The 17,345-nt window shown below is 36.6% G+C and overlaps 1 protein-coding gene across 2 annotated transcripts; it reads left to right on the top strand.

Annotated features, from left to right (window-relative positions):
- The first annotated feature begins 27 nt into the window (after positions 1 to 27).
- Positions 28 to 16,072, top strand: LOC121378883 (WD repeat domain phosphoinositide-interacting protein 3-like). Of its 2 annotated transcripts, XR_005958770.1 has the most exons (11): positions 28 to 148; positions 1,216 to 1,290; positions 2,211 to 2,312; positions 2,954 to 3,041; positions 3,377 to 3,471; positions 4,556 to 4,746; positions 7,568 to 7,653; positions 8,162 to 8,263; positions 11,600 to 11,721; positions 12,871 to 13,657; positions 13,733 to 16,072. XR_005958770.1 is itself a non-coding variant. In XM_041507240.1 (10 exons), exons 1-10 carry the CDS (start codon positions 82 to 84, stop codon positions 12,975 to 12,977), a joined length of 1,035 nt encoding a protein of 344 aa, XP_041363174.1. In that variant the 5' UTR covers positions 28 to 81; the 3' UTR covers positions 12,978 to 16,072. The 2 variants fall into 2 exon arrangements, 1 of the variants encoding a protein (XP_041363174.1); XM_041507240.1 differs by having other exon boundaries at positions 12,871 to 16,072.
- The last annotated feature ends 1,273 nt before the right edge of the window (positions 16,073 to 17,345 follow it).

Here is a 17,345-nt window from a genome sequence, read left to right as displayed (position 1 = left end):
GACACTTCTACTTCCGGGATGGAGAGTATTCGAGTTGGAAGAAATTGTTGTTGATGTGTTTTGTGATTTTATTTACAAAACATGAATTTAGCTTCCTCCCATGGTTATGGAAATGGCCTATTGTACGCAGGGTGGAACCAGGACCAAGGTATTTCTCTTACTGAATGTTTTAGTGTGTGCAATTAGCATGTTTGACGCGAGAGTAGTTTGGTCAATGTGGACCCTCCCCCTAAAATTAAACAATGTAAAAACACTTTATAATTTTTCTTTTATTATTATCATTGTCAGTTAAGACTTAAGTCACTTTCTTTATGACAAATTGTTAAGTAATCAAATTTTTAAATGTTAACATGTATATATTGCACTAGTACACAGCTGGCTTTAATTTGTGTAAGTTAATGGTCTCTTTGTCCAGAGGAGGCATAATTATCATTATTATGAAAGTATTTTCACATTTAATATTTATGCTGCATGTTCCTGTTTGACAGCCTTGTAGGAAATGATATGTAAAGTCCAATATGAAGGACATAAACTCTCAATCTGAAGACAGATGGTTCAACTTCCAAGTCCTGCAACAATTGGCATCACTCTCTGCTGCTATGTTAATCATATCAACTGACCACAGTGAATTGCCACCTGTTGCCTACAGATAAACCCTATCTCTGTCATCATCAGTTATGTGCAGCATTTGAATATAAAAGAACATGACCAATTCTCATGTCTTTAATAACCTCACAGGTGTAATCTGTGTGCAGTTATTTGCACCGGTACTTGAATTCCTGTTCACCGTCTGCTAAATAATAGGCCTTCTCTACTGCTCAAAGTACATACAATGATTGTTAATGGTACATATGTGAGAATTATAGATATTACAAATGCCTCTTTAGTAGTGTTAGATGTTACCACTAAGCACACTTAAGTGGCCAAATTAAGTCCATGTTGCAAACTCTACAGTTAAGTGACAGGTCACTGAGGTGTGTAGCACTCCATGGGTGGTTATAGGAGAGAAGTATATATCATCTAGTTGGACAGACAAAAAATGGGTTGTCAATTTTAGTTATAAAAGAAGTTGAAAAATACATAAAAACTGACATCTCTGTTGGGTCTTACTAGTTTACTTTCCATACAAACAAAAAAAATAGCCTTTTTCCTAGTTGCACCATTTCAGAGTATTCCTTAACAAATGTAACTATTTTTAAACAATTTATTTTGCAGGCTGCTTTGCTTGTGGAATGGAAACAGGATTTAGAGTTTATAATGCTGATCCTCTTAAAGAAAAAGAAAGACAAGGTATCTTTTTTAATTGTGAATAATTTGTTTTGGATTAATTAATAAAATGGGTGAGCAAAAATCGTGGTGTGTTGGCAACTGACCAACATATTTATATGTTTTACATGCGCTGCATACAGGTAATGTAATATATAATAGTTTTTCACTACCAGTTACAAATTTATTGTTATATGTTATATGTATATTGGGATCTCACTAAAAAGTAAAAAAATTAAGATTTACTGACTGATCAATAGCAAAGCAAAATTCGTATATGTTCTGTCTTTAGTTGTGGTACTGGGAACATATTGTTTTCAAAACTTGATTAGTGATATTTCTGGTAAATTAAAAATTGATTCGCAACTACTGTTTAATGTTTTAAAATTGTGTAGTGATCTCTGAAACAAAATGTTTCCTGTGGTACCGTAATTATATATATATATATATATAAACATTTTTGAGACTGGCATTTTTTCCAAAGTTACAAATAATTTAAATTTATTTATTTTGTTTTATTATAAATAAACAGAACTTTGCGGTGGACCGGATTTATGAAAGGATCAATCTGTGCTTATTTTAGATGTGTGTAAATCTTAAATATAGACAACATATGGACATGGTTAGACCTGTGCATTTATCATAAATTATTAAATATACAAAATCATTTAGGGAAGTTTTACTACTAAGAGATAAATACCTTCAATAAATTTGGTCTGGGTCGTTTCTGTTAGCTCATTGTTGAAAGATTTACCAAATTACAATTTTTCAAACAAGTTAAATAACTAACAAATTAACTAACTAAATGTTATTTCTTCCTATATGTATTTATAGTACAGATTGGTCATGTTATTGAAATGTTATTGTATGAAATTACATCTCTATTTTAGTTTATATTTACTTTTATCAATACACAATAAAAACATTTTCTTTTTAAATGACAGATTTCACAGATGGAGGAATTGCACACATTGAAATGTTGTTCCGCTGCAATTATCTTGCTCTTGTAGGTGGCGGCAAGAACCCCAAATATCCTCCAAATAAAGGTAAGTAATAAACTAACAACAGAACTTATTTTTTTCTTTTCTGATAAAAAAAACTAAACTTTGTTCTTTTCTGTCAGGGTTTGTGCTTGTTCTAATAGGTACTGAAAAGAACTCTTTTAATTAAAAAAATTGGGTATATTTTTCTATAACATTAAAAAGTACTAGTTGACTGATGGTTAAAAGGCCCCACTCATATGTATACGTTTTACAAATCACCTGAGCTACTGTCAATTTGAGGGATTTGTTTGTCTTTTCTGTACAGTTGTCAGATTTTGTTTGTTTTTTTAATGTCAGATTTGGCATGTATCTTCTTCCCTGGACTAATTTTAAATACCTAATGGTTTCAGGATAGTTATAAAATCTAACCTTACAGGATTTTTTCTTCAAAATTTAGAAGATTTACTAAAACATTATCTGGTTTCAGTTTGTTAAGTGGAATTGTGTTTTATTTTTGTTTCATAAAAAGGTGATATGTGATATATAGTATGGGAATTCTTTTTACGCATCCATATCCAAAAATAGATTCAGGCACGCCTATACCGGATTGGGCCTCTGACATTGCCAGTGGCCAATTTCAGGATGAGATGTGATATATAGTGACCATCATCTCTATAACAGACTGTTTTTATTTGTGTTTCCAGTGATGGTGTGGGACGACCTGAAGAAGAAGAACGTCATAGAACTGGAGTTCTCCAGTGATGTCAGAAGTGTCCGGTTACGGCGAGATAGGTAAGTGCTGTTAGATAACTGAATAAACCAGTTATTGGTTCCCTGCCAGTCCAACCAGACGGAACTATAGATTTCATCTCCGGACACCAAATCGAATATTATTAATGTATATAGCTCTGGGGAATAAAATACCCCCTCTCCAAAATTAAAAAATTAAAAATCCATAATTTTAGGAACCTCTCCCCCCCCTGATTTTTTTTTTTGGGGGGGGGTAAAGCTTGATGTTTCTTATTTTAGGATTGTGGTTATGCTGTACACAATTAACAAATTTAGTAGCTTCATAGTTATGTAATAGTTTTATTTGTGTTGTTAAGATCTGATGTTTACTATTTCAGGATTGTGGTTGTGTTAGACACAATGATTAAGGTTTATACATTCACACAGAATCCACAGCAACTCCATGTGTTTGAGACAGGCAGTAATCCTAAAGGTATTGTCATACATGCAGCAATTTGTTTATATATCTGTGCTATATTGTATCAGTAACTGTGTGTAGTATGTGTTTTACATTTTTGCAGTAATCCTAAAGAGGCTGGTCATACACATAATAATTTATATATCAGTACTGCAATTTAACAACCATTAATTAATTCAAGTAGCACTTTCTCATGTGCCAATTACCTTATGAAAACTGCATAATCTTTCTATTTTAGACTTAATCCTACTTGATATTTGAAATTCAGTAGCGCCACAAATGCCCCCGCCCATTACCAACCCTGGTCAGGCTGCTGGTACTCTCTTGCACTTGCCAGCACGGGTGGTCCCTCCCAACCCAAACCCTTTCCTGTCCTGGACGGAGAAGCTGGCATGGGTCGACACCAGCGCCTATAACAGGCGTGCACTACAACAGCTTGCTATGAATGTGCACGTTAAGTTCTATGACCTGACCTAAGTATCATGTTTATAGTTAGCATTTTGATCATCATAATTTGATATTATTTTCATGTTGCTAGGTAACCACGTCCAATTTCATTAAAAAAAACCCAACTTTATCACAATTTATTTTGTGCTTCACTGATATACAACACATCTTTACAATACCCATAGAACTTTTTTTTTTAAATGAACATACCATGTCACTTTATGATTTTTACAGTGCTGTTTTTCAGTTTATTTGTATTATGACCCAAGATTAATAATACATTGATACGACATGTACATGTGTAATAATAAGGGGGGGGGGGGGCGATTTAGCTCAGTCAGTTGAATACTTATTGAGATGCTTACATCACAAGATCGAACCACCTCGGTGGATCCATTCAAGTGATTTGTTTTTTTCGTTCCAACCAGTGCACCACAACTGGTCAAAGACTGTGTTATGTGCTTTCCTGTCTGTGGGAAAGTGCATATAAATGATCCCTTGCTACATTAGGAAAAATGTAGTGGGTTTCCTTTGATGACTGTATCATTAAACAAAACAAACTTTGTATAATAATACTACTACTACACATGAATATTGCTTTCCAATGTTACTAATACTACATGTATATAGTTTTGACACTCTTGTTTTCCAGGATTATGTGTAATGTGTCCAAACAGCAACAACTCACTGTTATCATTTCCCGGCCGCAAGGTTGGACACGTCCAGATAGTGGACCTTGCCGATACCGAGAAGTCTCCTCTCGACATGGCTGCACACGAGGCCAGTCTCGGCTGCATGGCCATGAATACTCAAGGAACGCGACTTGCAACTGCCTCCGAGAAGGTTTGCTCTTCAAAATGTTTCTACTTGTCTTCTGTGTGTGTGTGTGTGTTAAAAAGATGTGGGTCTGTATTGTTGATTTAAAGCAGTGTCTAGCTAAATGGTAGGAAGATTACATGGAGTATTGATCCCCCATACAGGACATGTTGATAGTCGTAAAGCCATTATTTGGGCCCTACAGACAAGTGTCAGGATGAAGCCCAGTGATGTGCGGTTGGTCAAGTATTGATCCCCCATACAGGATATGTTGATAGTCGTAAAGCCATTATTTGGGCCCTACAGACAAGTGTCACGATGAAGCCCAGTGATGTGCGGTTGGTCAAGTATTGATCCCCCATACAGGACATGTTGATAGTCGTAAAGCCATTATTTGGGCCCTACAGACAAGTGTCAGGATGAAGACCAGTGATGTGCGGTTGGTCAAGTATTGATCCCCCATACAGGACATGTTGATGTAAAGCCATTATTTGGGCCCTACAGACAAGTGTCGGGATGAAGCCCAGTGATGTGCGGTTGGTCAAGTATTGATCCACCATACAGGACATGTTGATAGTCGTAAAGCCATTATTTGGGCCCTACAGACAAGTGTCAGGATGAAGCCCAGTGATGTGCGGTTGGTCCAGTATTGATCCACCATACAGGACATGTTGATAGTCGTAAAGCCATTATTTGGGCCCTACAGACAAGTGTCAGGATGAAGCCCAGTGATGTGCGGTTGGTCAAGTATTGATCCCCCATACAGGACATGTTGATAGTCGTAAAGCCATTATTTGGGCCCTACAGACAAGTGTCAGGATGAAGCCCAGTGATGTGCGGTTGGTCAAGTATTGATCCCCCATACAGGACATGTTGATAGTCGTAAAGCCATTATTTGGGCCCTACAGACAAGTGTCACGATGAAGCCCAGTGATGTGCGGTTGGTCAAGTATTGATCCCCCATACAGGACATGTTGATAGTCGTAAAGCCATTATTTGGGCCCTACAGACAAGTGTCAGGATGAAGCCCAGTGATGTGCAGTTGGTCAAGTATTGATCCCCCATACAGGACATGTTGATAGTCGTAAAGCCATTATTTGGGCCCTACAGACAAGTGTCACGATGAAGCCCAGTGATGTGCGGTTGGTCAAGTATTGATCCCCCATACAGGACATGTTGATAGTCGTAAAGCCATTATTTGGGCCCTACAGACAAGTGTCAGGATGAAGCCCAGTGATGTGCGGTTGGTCAAGTATTGATCTCCCATACAGGACATGTTGATAGTCGTAAAGCCATTATTTGGGCCCTACAGACAAGTGTCAGGATGAAGACCAGTGATGTGCGGTTGGTCAAGTATTGATCCCCCATACAGGACATGTTGATGTAAAGCCATTATTTGGGCCCTACAGACAAGTGTCGGGATGAAGCCCAGTGATGTGCGGTTGGTCAAGTATTGATCCACCATACAGGACATGTTGATAGTCGTAAAGCCATTATTTGGGCCCTACAGACAAGTGTCAGGATGAAGCCCAGTGATGTGCGGTTGGTCCAGTATTGATCCACCATACAGGACATGTTGATAGTCGTAAAGCCATTATTTGGGCCCTACAGACAAGTGTCAGGATGAAGCCCAGTGATGTGCGGTTGGTCAAGTATTGATCCCCCATACAGGACATGTTGATAGTCGTAAAGCCATTATTTGGGCCCTACAGACAAGTGTCAGGATGAAGCCCAGTGATGTGCGGTTGGTCAAGTATTGATCCCCCATACAGGACATGTTGATAGTCGTAAAGCCATTATTTGGGCCCTACAGACAAGTGTCACGATGAAGCCCAGTGATGTGCGGTTGGTCAAGTATTGATCCCCCATACAGGACATGTTGATAGTCGTAAAGCCATTATTTGGGCCCTACAGACAAGTGTCAGGATGAAGCCCAGTGATGTGCAGTTGGTCAAGTATTGATCCCCCATACAGGACATGTTGATAGTCGTAAAGCCATTATTTGGGCCCTACAGACAAGTGTCACGATGAAGCCCAGTGATGTGCGGTTGGTCAAGTATTGATCCCCCATACAGGACATGTTGATAGTCGTAAAGCCATTATTTGGGCCCTACAGACAAGTGTCAGGATGAAGCCCAGTGATGTGCGGTTGGTCAAGTATTGATCTCCCATACAGGACATGTTGATAGTCGTAAAGCCATTATTTGGGCCCTACAGACAAGTGTCAGGATGAAGCCCAGTGATGTGTGGTTGGTCAAGTATTGATCTCCCATACAGGACATGTTGATAGTCGTAAAGCCATTATTTGGGCCCTACAGACAAGTGTCACGATGAAGCCCAGTGATGTGCGGTTGGTCAAGTATTGATCCCCGTCAGTTGTCCCATTGAGCTATTTCTTGTTCCAGCCAGTGTACCACGACTGGTATATCATAGTCCATGGTATGTGCTATCCTGTCTGTGGGATTGTGCATATAAAGATTCCTTGTTACTAATGGAAAAGTATAGCAGGTTTCCTCTATGACTGTGTCAAAATGACCATATGTTTGACATATAATAACCGACGATTAATAAATCAATGTAGTCTAGTGGTGTCGTTAAACAAAACAAACTTCTTCCTTTTTTTTTCACTGTACAAACATGACCACATGGATGGTTTTTCCAAACAGGGTTTAGTCAGAGATGAAAAATGAATGTGCTGGTAATATTATTGAGATGTGCTAGATATCAGTCCTTGGTCCGATCTTCCCACCCTCTAGTTACAAGGTTGTCACCTTCTGAATACTTACTGGGAATTCTTTACAGTGTGTTGTGTAGAACACTTCTCTCACTTAATAGTGTACATTTTCAGGGAACACTGATTCGTGTGTTTGACACAAGTTCAGGAGTTCGGTTACATGAGCTACGGAGAGGAACCCACAGTGCTAACATCTACTGGTAGGTCACACATTTTTTAAATGATAAACCAGTATTTTGTTTTGACTCCATCTTAAATCGAACAAATTCCAATGGAAAGTTTCAGTTTTTTTAGGAAAACTTTTGACATAATTACAATTGTTTTCAGTCTCTTTGACATATATTTCATTCACTTCATTATATTTTCTCACTTATATCCAATTAAGGTTCAAGCACTCTATCCTGGGCACATATTGCAGCTATCTTGGGTGTTTGTACAGGACGGGGGTGATGGGGGTTAGGGGTTGTTGAGAGAGAAGTTGGCATAGTGGTCTTGTAGCCAACCCTTGAACCGTTAAAAAATCACATGGGGTTGAATATATTCTGACATAGAAATTGTATTGCATTGCATGGAGTTTTTAATAGTGTTACTCAACATTAAAATGGCAGCTTAGCCACTACATCACTTAGCCTGGCGGTCATCTTTGGTAAACATTGTTTGTTTTTGTTTTTTCAATCACATGGTTTTATTTTGTTTTTTTATTGACAGCATCAATTTCAACACGGATTCGTCTTTGATATGTGTGTCAAGTGATCATGGAACTGTTCACATTTTCTCAACAGAAGATCCAAAGAAAAACAAACAGTCTAGGTGAGTGTGGCGTTATCGGTTTTCCAAAAAGAAGGAGTGGGTGGTATGTGGCAGCAGATGAGGATAAACATTTAGGGGAATAATTAATTGCTCCCTTCACTTAGATTATGGGGAACCATTTAAGATAATAGTATGTTGATATAAATTCACATTCTAAAAGGAGATAATTTGGGTTTTTTAAACATTTTTATTAATGTTTTAATGTTTTTTGTTTAAATTCCAGGAGATCCAAAACATGTTTTACAGGAGATGTTGTCGGGGTTCTTCCTGTAGTGTGTTTATTTGTGATATAATATGTAAAATATATGTTATCAGCAAACTCAAAAATTATCAATGTAAAGGTATTTAATGTCAAACATAGGATTTTATTATAGTATAGCTGGAAGGTTTATCTACTTGGCAGTAGGTAGAAATAGCATGTTTTCAATACTTGGGCTGTGTTGAAGTCTGTATTAGGATGAACTTTGTGTTTGTGTTTGTTTAACAACACCATTGAGAGTACTCGGGCTGTGTTGAAGTCTGTATTAGGATGAACTTTGTGTTTGTTTTGTTTAACAACACCATTGAGAGTACTTGGGCTGTGTTGAAGTCTGTATTAGGATGAACTTTGTGTTTGTTTTGTTATTAGGATGAACTTTGTGTTTGTGTTTGTTTAACAACACCATTGAGAGTACTCGGGCTGTGTTGAAGTCTGTATTAGGATGAACTTTGTGTTTGTTTTGTTATTAGGATGAACTTTGTGTTTGTTTTGTTTAACAACACCATTGAGAGTACTTGGGCTGTGTTGAAGTCTGTATTAGGATGAACTTTGTGTTTGTTTTGTTATTAGGATGAAGTTTGTGTTTGTGTTTGTTTAACAACACCATTGAGAGTACTCGGGCTGTGTTGAAGTCTGTATTAGGATGAACTTTGTGTTTGTTTTGTTATTAGGATGAACTTTGTGTTTGTGTTTGTTTAACAACACCATTGAGAGTACTCGGGCTGTGTTGAAGTCTGTATTAGGATGAACTTTGTGTTTGTTTTGTTTAACAACACCATTGAGAGTACTTGGGCTGTGTTGAAGTCTGTATTAGGATGAACTTTGTGTTTGTTTTGTTATTAGGATGAACTTTGCGTTTGTGTTTGTTTAACAACACCATTGAGAGTACTCGGGCTGTGTTGAAGTCTGTATTAGGATGAACTTTGTGTTTGTTTTGTTTAACAACACCATTGAGAGTACTCGGGCTGTGTTGAAGTCTGTATTAGGATGAACTTTGTGTTTGTTTTGTTTAACAACACCATTGAGAGTACTCGGGCTGTGTTGAAGTCTGTATTAGGATGAACTTTGTGTTTGTGTTTGTTTAACAACACCATTGAGAGTACTCGGGCTGTGTTGAAGTCTGTATTAGGATGAACTTTGTGTTTGTGTTTGTTTAACAACACCATTGAGAGTACTCGGGCTGTGTTGAAGTCTGTATTAGGATGAACTTTGTGTTTGTTTTGTTTAACAACACCATTGAGAGTACTTGGGCTGTGTTGAAGTCTGTATTAGGATGAACTTTGTGTTTGTTTTGTTTAACAACACCATTGAGAGTACTAGGGCTGTGTTGAAGTCTGTATTAGGATGAACTTTGTGTTTGTTTTGTTTAACAACACCATTGAGAGTACTCGGGCTGTGTTGAAATCTGTATTAGGATGAACTTTGTGTTTGTTTAACAACACCATTGAGAGTACTCGGGCTGTGTTGAAGTCTGTATTAGGATGAACTTTGTGTTTGTTTTGTTTAACAACACCATTGAGAGTACTCGGGCTGTGTTGAAGTCTGTATTAGGATGAACTTTGTGTTTGTGTTTGTTTAACAACACCATTGAGAGTACTCGGGCTGTGTTGAAGTCTGTATTAGGATGAACTTTGTGTTTGTTTTGTTTAACAACACCATTGAGAGTACTCGGGCTGTGTTGAAGTCTGTATTAGGATGAACTTTGTGTTTGTTTTGTTTAACAACACCATTGAGAGTACTCGGGCTGTGTTGAAGTCTGTATTAGGATGAACTTTGTGTTTGTTTTGTTTAACAACACCATTGAGAGTACTCGGGCTGTGTTGAAGTCTGTATTAGGATGAACTTTGTGTTTGTTTTGTTTAACAACACCATTGAGAGTACTTGGGCTGTGTTGAAGTCTGTATTAGGATGAACTTTGTGTTTGTTTTGTTTAACAACACCATTGAGAGTACTAGGGCTGTGTTGAAGTCTGTATTAGGATGAACTTTGTGTTTGTTTTGTTTAACAACACCATTGAGAGTACTCGGGCTGTGTTGAAATCTGTATTAGGATGAACTTTGTGTTTGTTTAACAACACCATTGAGAGTACTCGGGCTGTGTTGAAGTCTGTATTAGGATGAACTTTGTGTTTGTTTTGTTTAACAACACCATTGAGAGTACTCGGGCTGTGTTGAAGTCTGTATTAGGATGAACTTTGTGTTTGTGTTTGTTTAACAACACCATTGAGAGTACTCGGGCTGTGTTGAAGTCTGTATTAGGATGAACTTTGTGTTTGTTTTGTTTAACAACACCATTGAGAGTACTCGGGCTGTGTTGAAGTCTGTATTAGGATGAACTTTGTGTTTGTTTTGTTTAACAACACCATTGAGAGTACTCGGGCTGTGTTGAAGTCTGTATTAGGATGAACTTTGTGTTTGTTTTGTTTAACAACACCATTGAGAGTACTCGGGCTGTGTTGAAGTCTGTATTAGGATGATGTCTGTAAACCATTGCAAGGCTAGCTCTGGCACTTGCCAAATTCGCCAGTTGTGAATTTTGAAAACAATTGGCAAATTTTATTTTCAATTGGCAAAATAATTTCATGAAATAAACGATTTTTTATTACAAAATATCTAGGTATCTATAAGATTTGGAAGTTTAAAAGATAATATGGTGAAATTTTCTGTTGACCAGAACTAGCCCTGCATTGGTCGAAACCTGTCAGATTGAATCCAATCCACAAATACAAATAACTTAATTGAACCAAGTATGCATATAACAGGGAACTTTTATTCAGTATCACGTCACGATTCACTACACAAGTTACAGAGATTGCTACAGAATTTTAAAACATTAAACAGTAGTTGCTAATCAGTTTTAAGTTGACCAGAAATATTGCTAATGAAGATTGTGAAAACAAAATGTTCCCTGTGTAACCAATATTACAGAAGACCTGCCACACACACAGAGTAACCAGTATGTTGCCTCCCACTTCCCCATGTGATTGGTTCAAAAACATCCCAACCAGTTTTCTTTTTGTTTATTACATTTACTGGTGCTCTTCTTTATTAGTGCTTTCTCAATTTGATTTCTTCTAGCCTTGCGTCTGCTGGTTTCCTTCCAAAATACTTCAGCTCCAACTGGAGTTTTTCCAAGTTCCAAGTTCCCGGTGGAGCCCAGTGTGTTTGTGCCTTTGGAACAGAACCGAACGCTGTGATTGGTCAGTGTTATTTTTAAATATTCTGATTTTAAATCATGAGTGATGGAAGTCAGTATTGTAGTGTGAGCGTGATTTGTGAGAGAGACATCCACTTATTAAACTCTAGTGCTACATGATGCAGGTAAACAGTACATGTTACTATAGTTCAGCACTTGCTGGAGGATACATACTGATGAAAGAAATAAAGGCACACAAATACAGTGAAACCTGTTTAAACCGGATCATGCAGATGACCTACAGGATCCTGTGTTTAGAGAGTCACAGTTTAAAATTTAGAACATTCGGTACTGTGAAATGTCGCCAGTTTGGACAAGATTCCACTTTGTTCACAATTCACTTTTCTACACTAAATTTTAGTATCTGAACACCTAAATAACACATCCATGTGCTGTTGATCACTATAAACCAGTTGGATCACACTACTGAATTATACCACATGTTCAGTGACATGTTTATGGAGTAAGAGGTGTCTGCACGTGCAGGGCTGATTACAGTGATGCGTGGCCAAATTTATAGGATATTAAACAAGCTTTCAATTCGTATCATGTTTATGTCTCGAGTGAAATACTTTTCAGTTGTCACGAGCTTTAGCAATTGACAATGAAAATTATTTCACGAGGGACATAAACATGATACGAAATGGTAGTGAGTTTAATATCCTATTTATTACCCATAATCGATCTTAATTTATATCACTGAACTCGTTTGGTTAATGATCCTGTAAGGCTGTAGTGCGCCAATCGATGAAGTGTTACGTCCCACTTGGCGTTCTAGTGGGACGTATTACTTTGATATGTATGAAGATATTTTTTACCATATGGGTAATAAATGATTTTATGTTTTTTTGTTCTTCTAGTTTTCAAAAGTTAACAATAAAACTATATATATTTTAATTGTTTGATCTGGAATTAGTGTTTTGAAAAGTGATGCTTTCTGTAAAATGACATATATATATATATGTATGTATGGATGGATGTATATGTGTGTATGTGTGTGTATATATATAAATAGGGTATTGAATGCAATAATAGTGTTTTCAGTTTGATGTATAACTCATATTTATTGGCTTGGAATACATCTGATGCTGAATGCAAAAATAAGTCTGTAATTGATTTCTTAACAGAATAATATGATTGCTTTTGTTTTCAGTTATCTGTGCTGATGGTAGCTACTACAAATTCCTGTTCAACTCAAAGGGCGAGTGTACGAGAGATGTGTATGCTCAGTTCTTGGAGATGACAGACGACCGCTCATGATAATCTGTGATAGACTCACGCAGTAGACGGGTACCTTCCTGTCGTACATCCGACGAGTCTTTTTACAGCGACTGCAGTTCTTTGTTTGCTGGAGGAAGTTAAGTGGTTGGAAGTCAAATGTGTAACAGTTTAAAGAACATATGCATCAATCGTTTTTCTTCAACTGTCGACAACAACAATACTTTTATGTGCATATTGCCAATGAGTTCTGTGTGCGCAAATATTGTATCAACAGAATAAACTCAGACATGTTAAGTTAATATTTTTAGAAACTGGTGCAGTTTTGTAAGCATTTTCAGGGAAAATGTGTTACAAAATATTGTTATGAAATTTTCAGCTTGTCTGGCAAATTAAACTGTATGCATTGTAGATATTTGTTGGTACAATCATGTGTTAAATAATGTCATAGCTCAGCTTGTGCAGTAGCATTATACAGGAGCATTATACAGTTGTTGTGTGAGGAGCCTCTAAATATATGCAGTTAACTTGAAGCAGTTTGACCGTAGTGTTAGACGATACTGTGCTTTACTTCACATGAATTTCAGTAGGATATTTTATCTGTTTAAAGTATAGTACTAATACGAACATTGTTTTCAGTTAGCTATACCGGTTATACACAGTCAAACACAGTGTTAAGAAGACACCAAAGGGAGTATCGAAACTTTGCTTAATTAGGAAAGGTGGCTGGTTAATACAGGTCAGTTTGTACTGCATTAGATGACTTGGGAGAGTAAAAATGTGGCCTCTTAACACAGGTGGCTGGTTACTACAGGTCAGTTTGTACTGCATTAGATGACTTGGGAGAGTAAAAATGTGGCCTCTTAACACAGGTGGCTGGTTAATACAGGTCAGTTTGTACTGCATTAGATGACTTGGGAGAGTAAAAATGTGGCCTCTTAACACAGTTGGCTGGTTAATACAGGTCAGTTTGTACTGCATTTGATGACTTGGGAGAGAAAAAATGTGGCCTCTTAACACAGGTGGCTGGTTAATACAGGTCAGTTTGTACTGCATTAGATGACTTGGGAGAGAAAAAATGTGGCCTCTTAACACAGGTGGCTGGTTAATACAGGTCAGTTTGTACTGCATTAGATGACTTGGGAGAGAAAAAATGTGGCCTCTTAACACAGGTGGCTGGTTAATACAGGTCAGTTTGTACTGCATTAGATGACTTGGGAGAGAAAAAATGTGGCCTCTTAACACAGGTGGCTGGTTAATACAGGTCAGTTTGTACTGCATTAGATGACTTGGGAGAGAAAAAATGTGGCCTCTTAACACAGGTGGCTGGTTAATACAGGTCAGTTTGTACTGCATTAGATGACTTGGGAGAGTACAAATGTGGCCTCTTAACACAGGTGGCTGGTTAATACTTGTGCCCACTAGAGCAGGCTTAACTGTACTACCCGGTATTGTTTATTTAGCAAGGTGTCGGTTTAAATTTAGTTTTTAAACAGACTGGACCAAATATACAAAGCCTATTTATGTTTTACAAGTGTGTAACAACACACATTTACAATGCTTCTAAAAAAACCTTGCGTCTAAGAACAAGTTCTATAAATTCGGCTGTTATCTCACCATATACATGTACAGTGGATGCAATTTCTTCTGTAGTTTTATTTTAAAACATTTCTCTCCTATGTTAATCATTGGTTATTGTTTCTGGATCTTTATGATTCTGCTAACTTTTCTCCAAGCTGTTTGATATTTATGGAAACCTTGCATGCATTGACTGCACAAGAGTTTGTTACGGGAAATGACTTTTGATAACAGTAGACCAAATAAACTGGACATAAAGTTACATTTTTGTTCTTGATTTTGGTGTTGATGTTTTTACATCATAAAATTTCTGTTAGCTACTACATTACAAAATTCTTAATTTGATAAATATGGTGCTTCTGTTGGAAATTTTAATGGTCAGCTGATTTGACCGCTTTAAGTTTCCATGTATGATGTCATGGTGTTTACCTCGTTAATTTAAAAATTGAAGTTGTGAGTCAGTTATCACAAGACATAGTTGTTTTTGAATCGATTTATTGGGGTCATGACAGAAATGGATGACCTATTACAGAGAGTTAAAAACAGTTGTAGTGTATTTTATGGAAATATAGAAATTTCAGCCAAAGGGATAAAAAAATAATATGTTTAACATTGCTGTACTTCTGTCTCCACTATTCACTCATGCATGATTATTTGTTTTGTATTTTTCATTAAATTTACTATTAGAAAATGGGTCGCATTTTTTAAAATTAACTATGTGATATAATAATATAAAGACTATTTCCTTGCATGCATCTAATAAAAATGTGCCTTTACTGTGGCTCTTTAATAAATTAAAAATAGTTGTACTCCTTTCCTTAATTTATTTTTTTTTTTTTTTTTTTTTTTTTTTTACTTTACACTAATATTAAGTTTCTGTGCTGAACATTTTCTTGGCTTAATTTTAAAATGTTCACCCTCTTTGTGTTCAAAGAATAACTTAGCAGCAGAAGTAGCTACTACGATTATACAACAACGTATACATTCAGGGTATTACTTCTAGCACATTTTTTTAATAAACTTGTTTCAACACTCCTACAACAATAATAGCGAGATAATTTCATACCCCCCCCCCCCCCCCCCCTCTTTCCCCAAATGGTATGAATTGGTTAAGAGGGTTTTTAGACACTCTTTGTTTAGGATTTATTATTATTATTATTATTATTGTTATTATTATTATAATTATTGTTATTTTTATTATTATTATTATTATTATTATTATTTAAATATTAAGCAAATTCTAAATTTCTGTACCTATTAGTTTGCTGATATATATAGTAGTGAGTTTTATGACATTTCATACATGACTTGTACAATATGGACAAATTACAATACTCAAGTTTTAAAATCAAATTCTTTGTCCACTTGTACATTTCATGGGCATTCATGGGGGAACAGTATCTGAGAACAAGCATAGATTGTTGTTACAAAATGGCTGCTTTTTGGATCCATTTGTGATTATGCCTGTATATTTTTTGTAAACCTATTTTTGTAGGATATTGTATGAATGAATGTATCCATGTTGATGAAATGTATTAAACTGTTGATTTAAGTATGTTTGTACATCGTTCTATTATATTTGTATACATTTATTTTGTTTATCATTTTGAAAAAATTGACATAAATAAAATAAAAAAACAGTAATTTGTGAATATTGTACCAGTATACCTTTAAAAAAATATATAAAGCTTTATTTAAAATTTCACTATTATCATTATGTTAACTTTAGTTAAAGTGAAGGATGGAATCAAGCATATGCAATTAAGACATATCTGTTTTGCACTTACTAGTAGTACTTAATATGTATAATAATACATGTATTACGAGTCTGTTAATTACTATATCAACAATGTGGTACCTTACTAATTGCAGTGCAATTTATTTATTTTGTATTTTGACTTAGTTGAAATAGGATCCTTTTGATGCAATAAAGTGTTCACAAAGAAAATCAAAGTGTTCACACAAAGAAAATCAAAGTGTTCACACAAAGAAAATCAAAGTGTCATGAGAGCTGTGTGTGAAAAATCAAGTTGCTGGTACATATAGCAATTCTTCAGATAACATCACATTGACCAGACAGCCCACTGGGAACTAGTCAACGACACTGACTTTCAGCAGTCAGTTTCTCGGTGAATTCTTCAGATAACATCACATTGACCAGACAGCCCACTGGGGACTAGTCAACGACACTGACTTTCAGCAGTCAGTTTCTCTGTGAATTCTTCAGATAACATCACATTGACCAGACAGCCCACTGGGGACTAGTCAACGACACTGACTTTCAGCAGTCAGTTTCTCGGTGAATTCTTCAGATAACATCACATTGACCAGACAGCCCACTGGGGACTAGTCAACGACACTGACTTTCAGCAGTCAGTTTCTCGGTGAATTCTTCAGATAACATCACATTGACCAGACAGCCCACTGGGGACTAGTCAACGACACTGACTTTAGCAGTCAGTTTCTCGGTGAATTCTTCAGATAACATCACATTGACCAGACAGCCCACTGGGGACTAGTCAACGACACTGACTTTCAGCAGTCAGTTTCTCGGTGAATTCTTCAGATAACATCACATTGACCAGACAGCCCACTGGGGACTAGTCAACGACACTGACTTTCAGCAGTCAGTTTCTCGGTGAATTCTTCAGATAACATCACATTGACCAGACAGCCCACTGGGGACTAGTCAACGACACTGACTTTCAGCAGTCAGTTTCTCGGTGAATTCTTATCAACAGTTTCGGAAAATCAACGTTTGGCCAATGTACCTTAGTTACTTTATAAAACTCCAGTAAAATAATCAAAAGTAAAAGCCCCACCAATGTTAAT

Source organism: Gigantopelta aegis, chromosome 8 (genome assembly GCF_016097555.1).
Source record: "Gigantopelta aegis isolate Gae_Host chromosome 8, Gae_host_genome, whole genome shotgun sequence".
In the NCBI taxonomy this organism is placed as follows: Eukaryota; Metazoa; Mollusca; class Gastropoda; order Neomphalida; family Peltospiridae; genus Gigantopelta; species Gigantopelta aegis.
The sequence above is the reverse complement of the archived record's forward strand: the minus strand, read 5'-3'. Positions and strand labels throughout refer to the sequence as shown.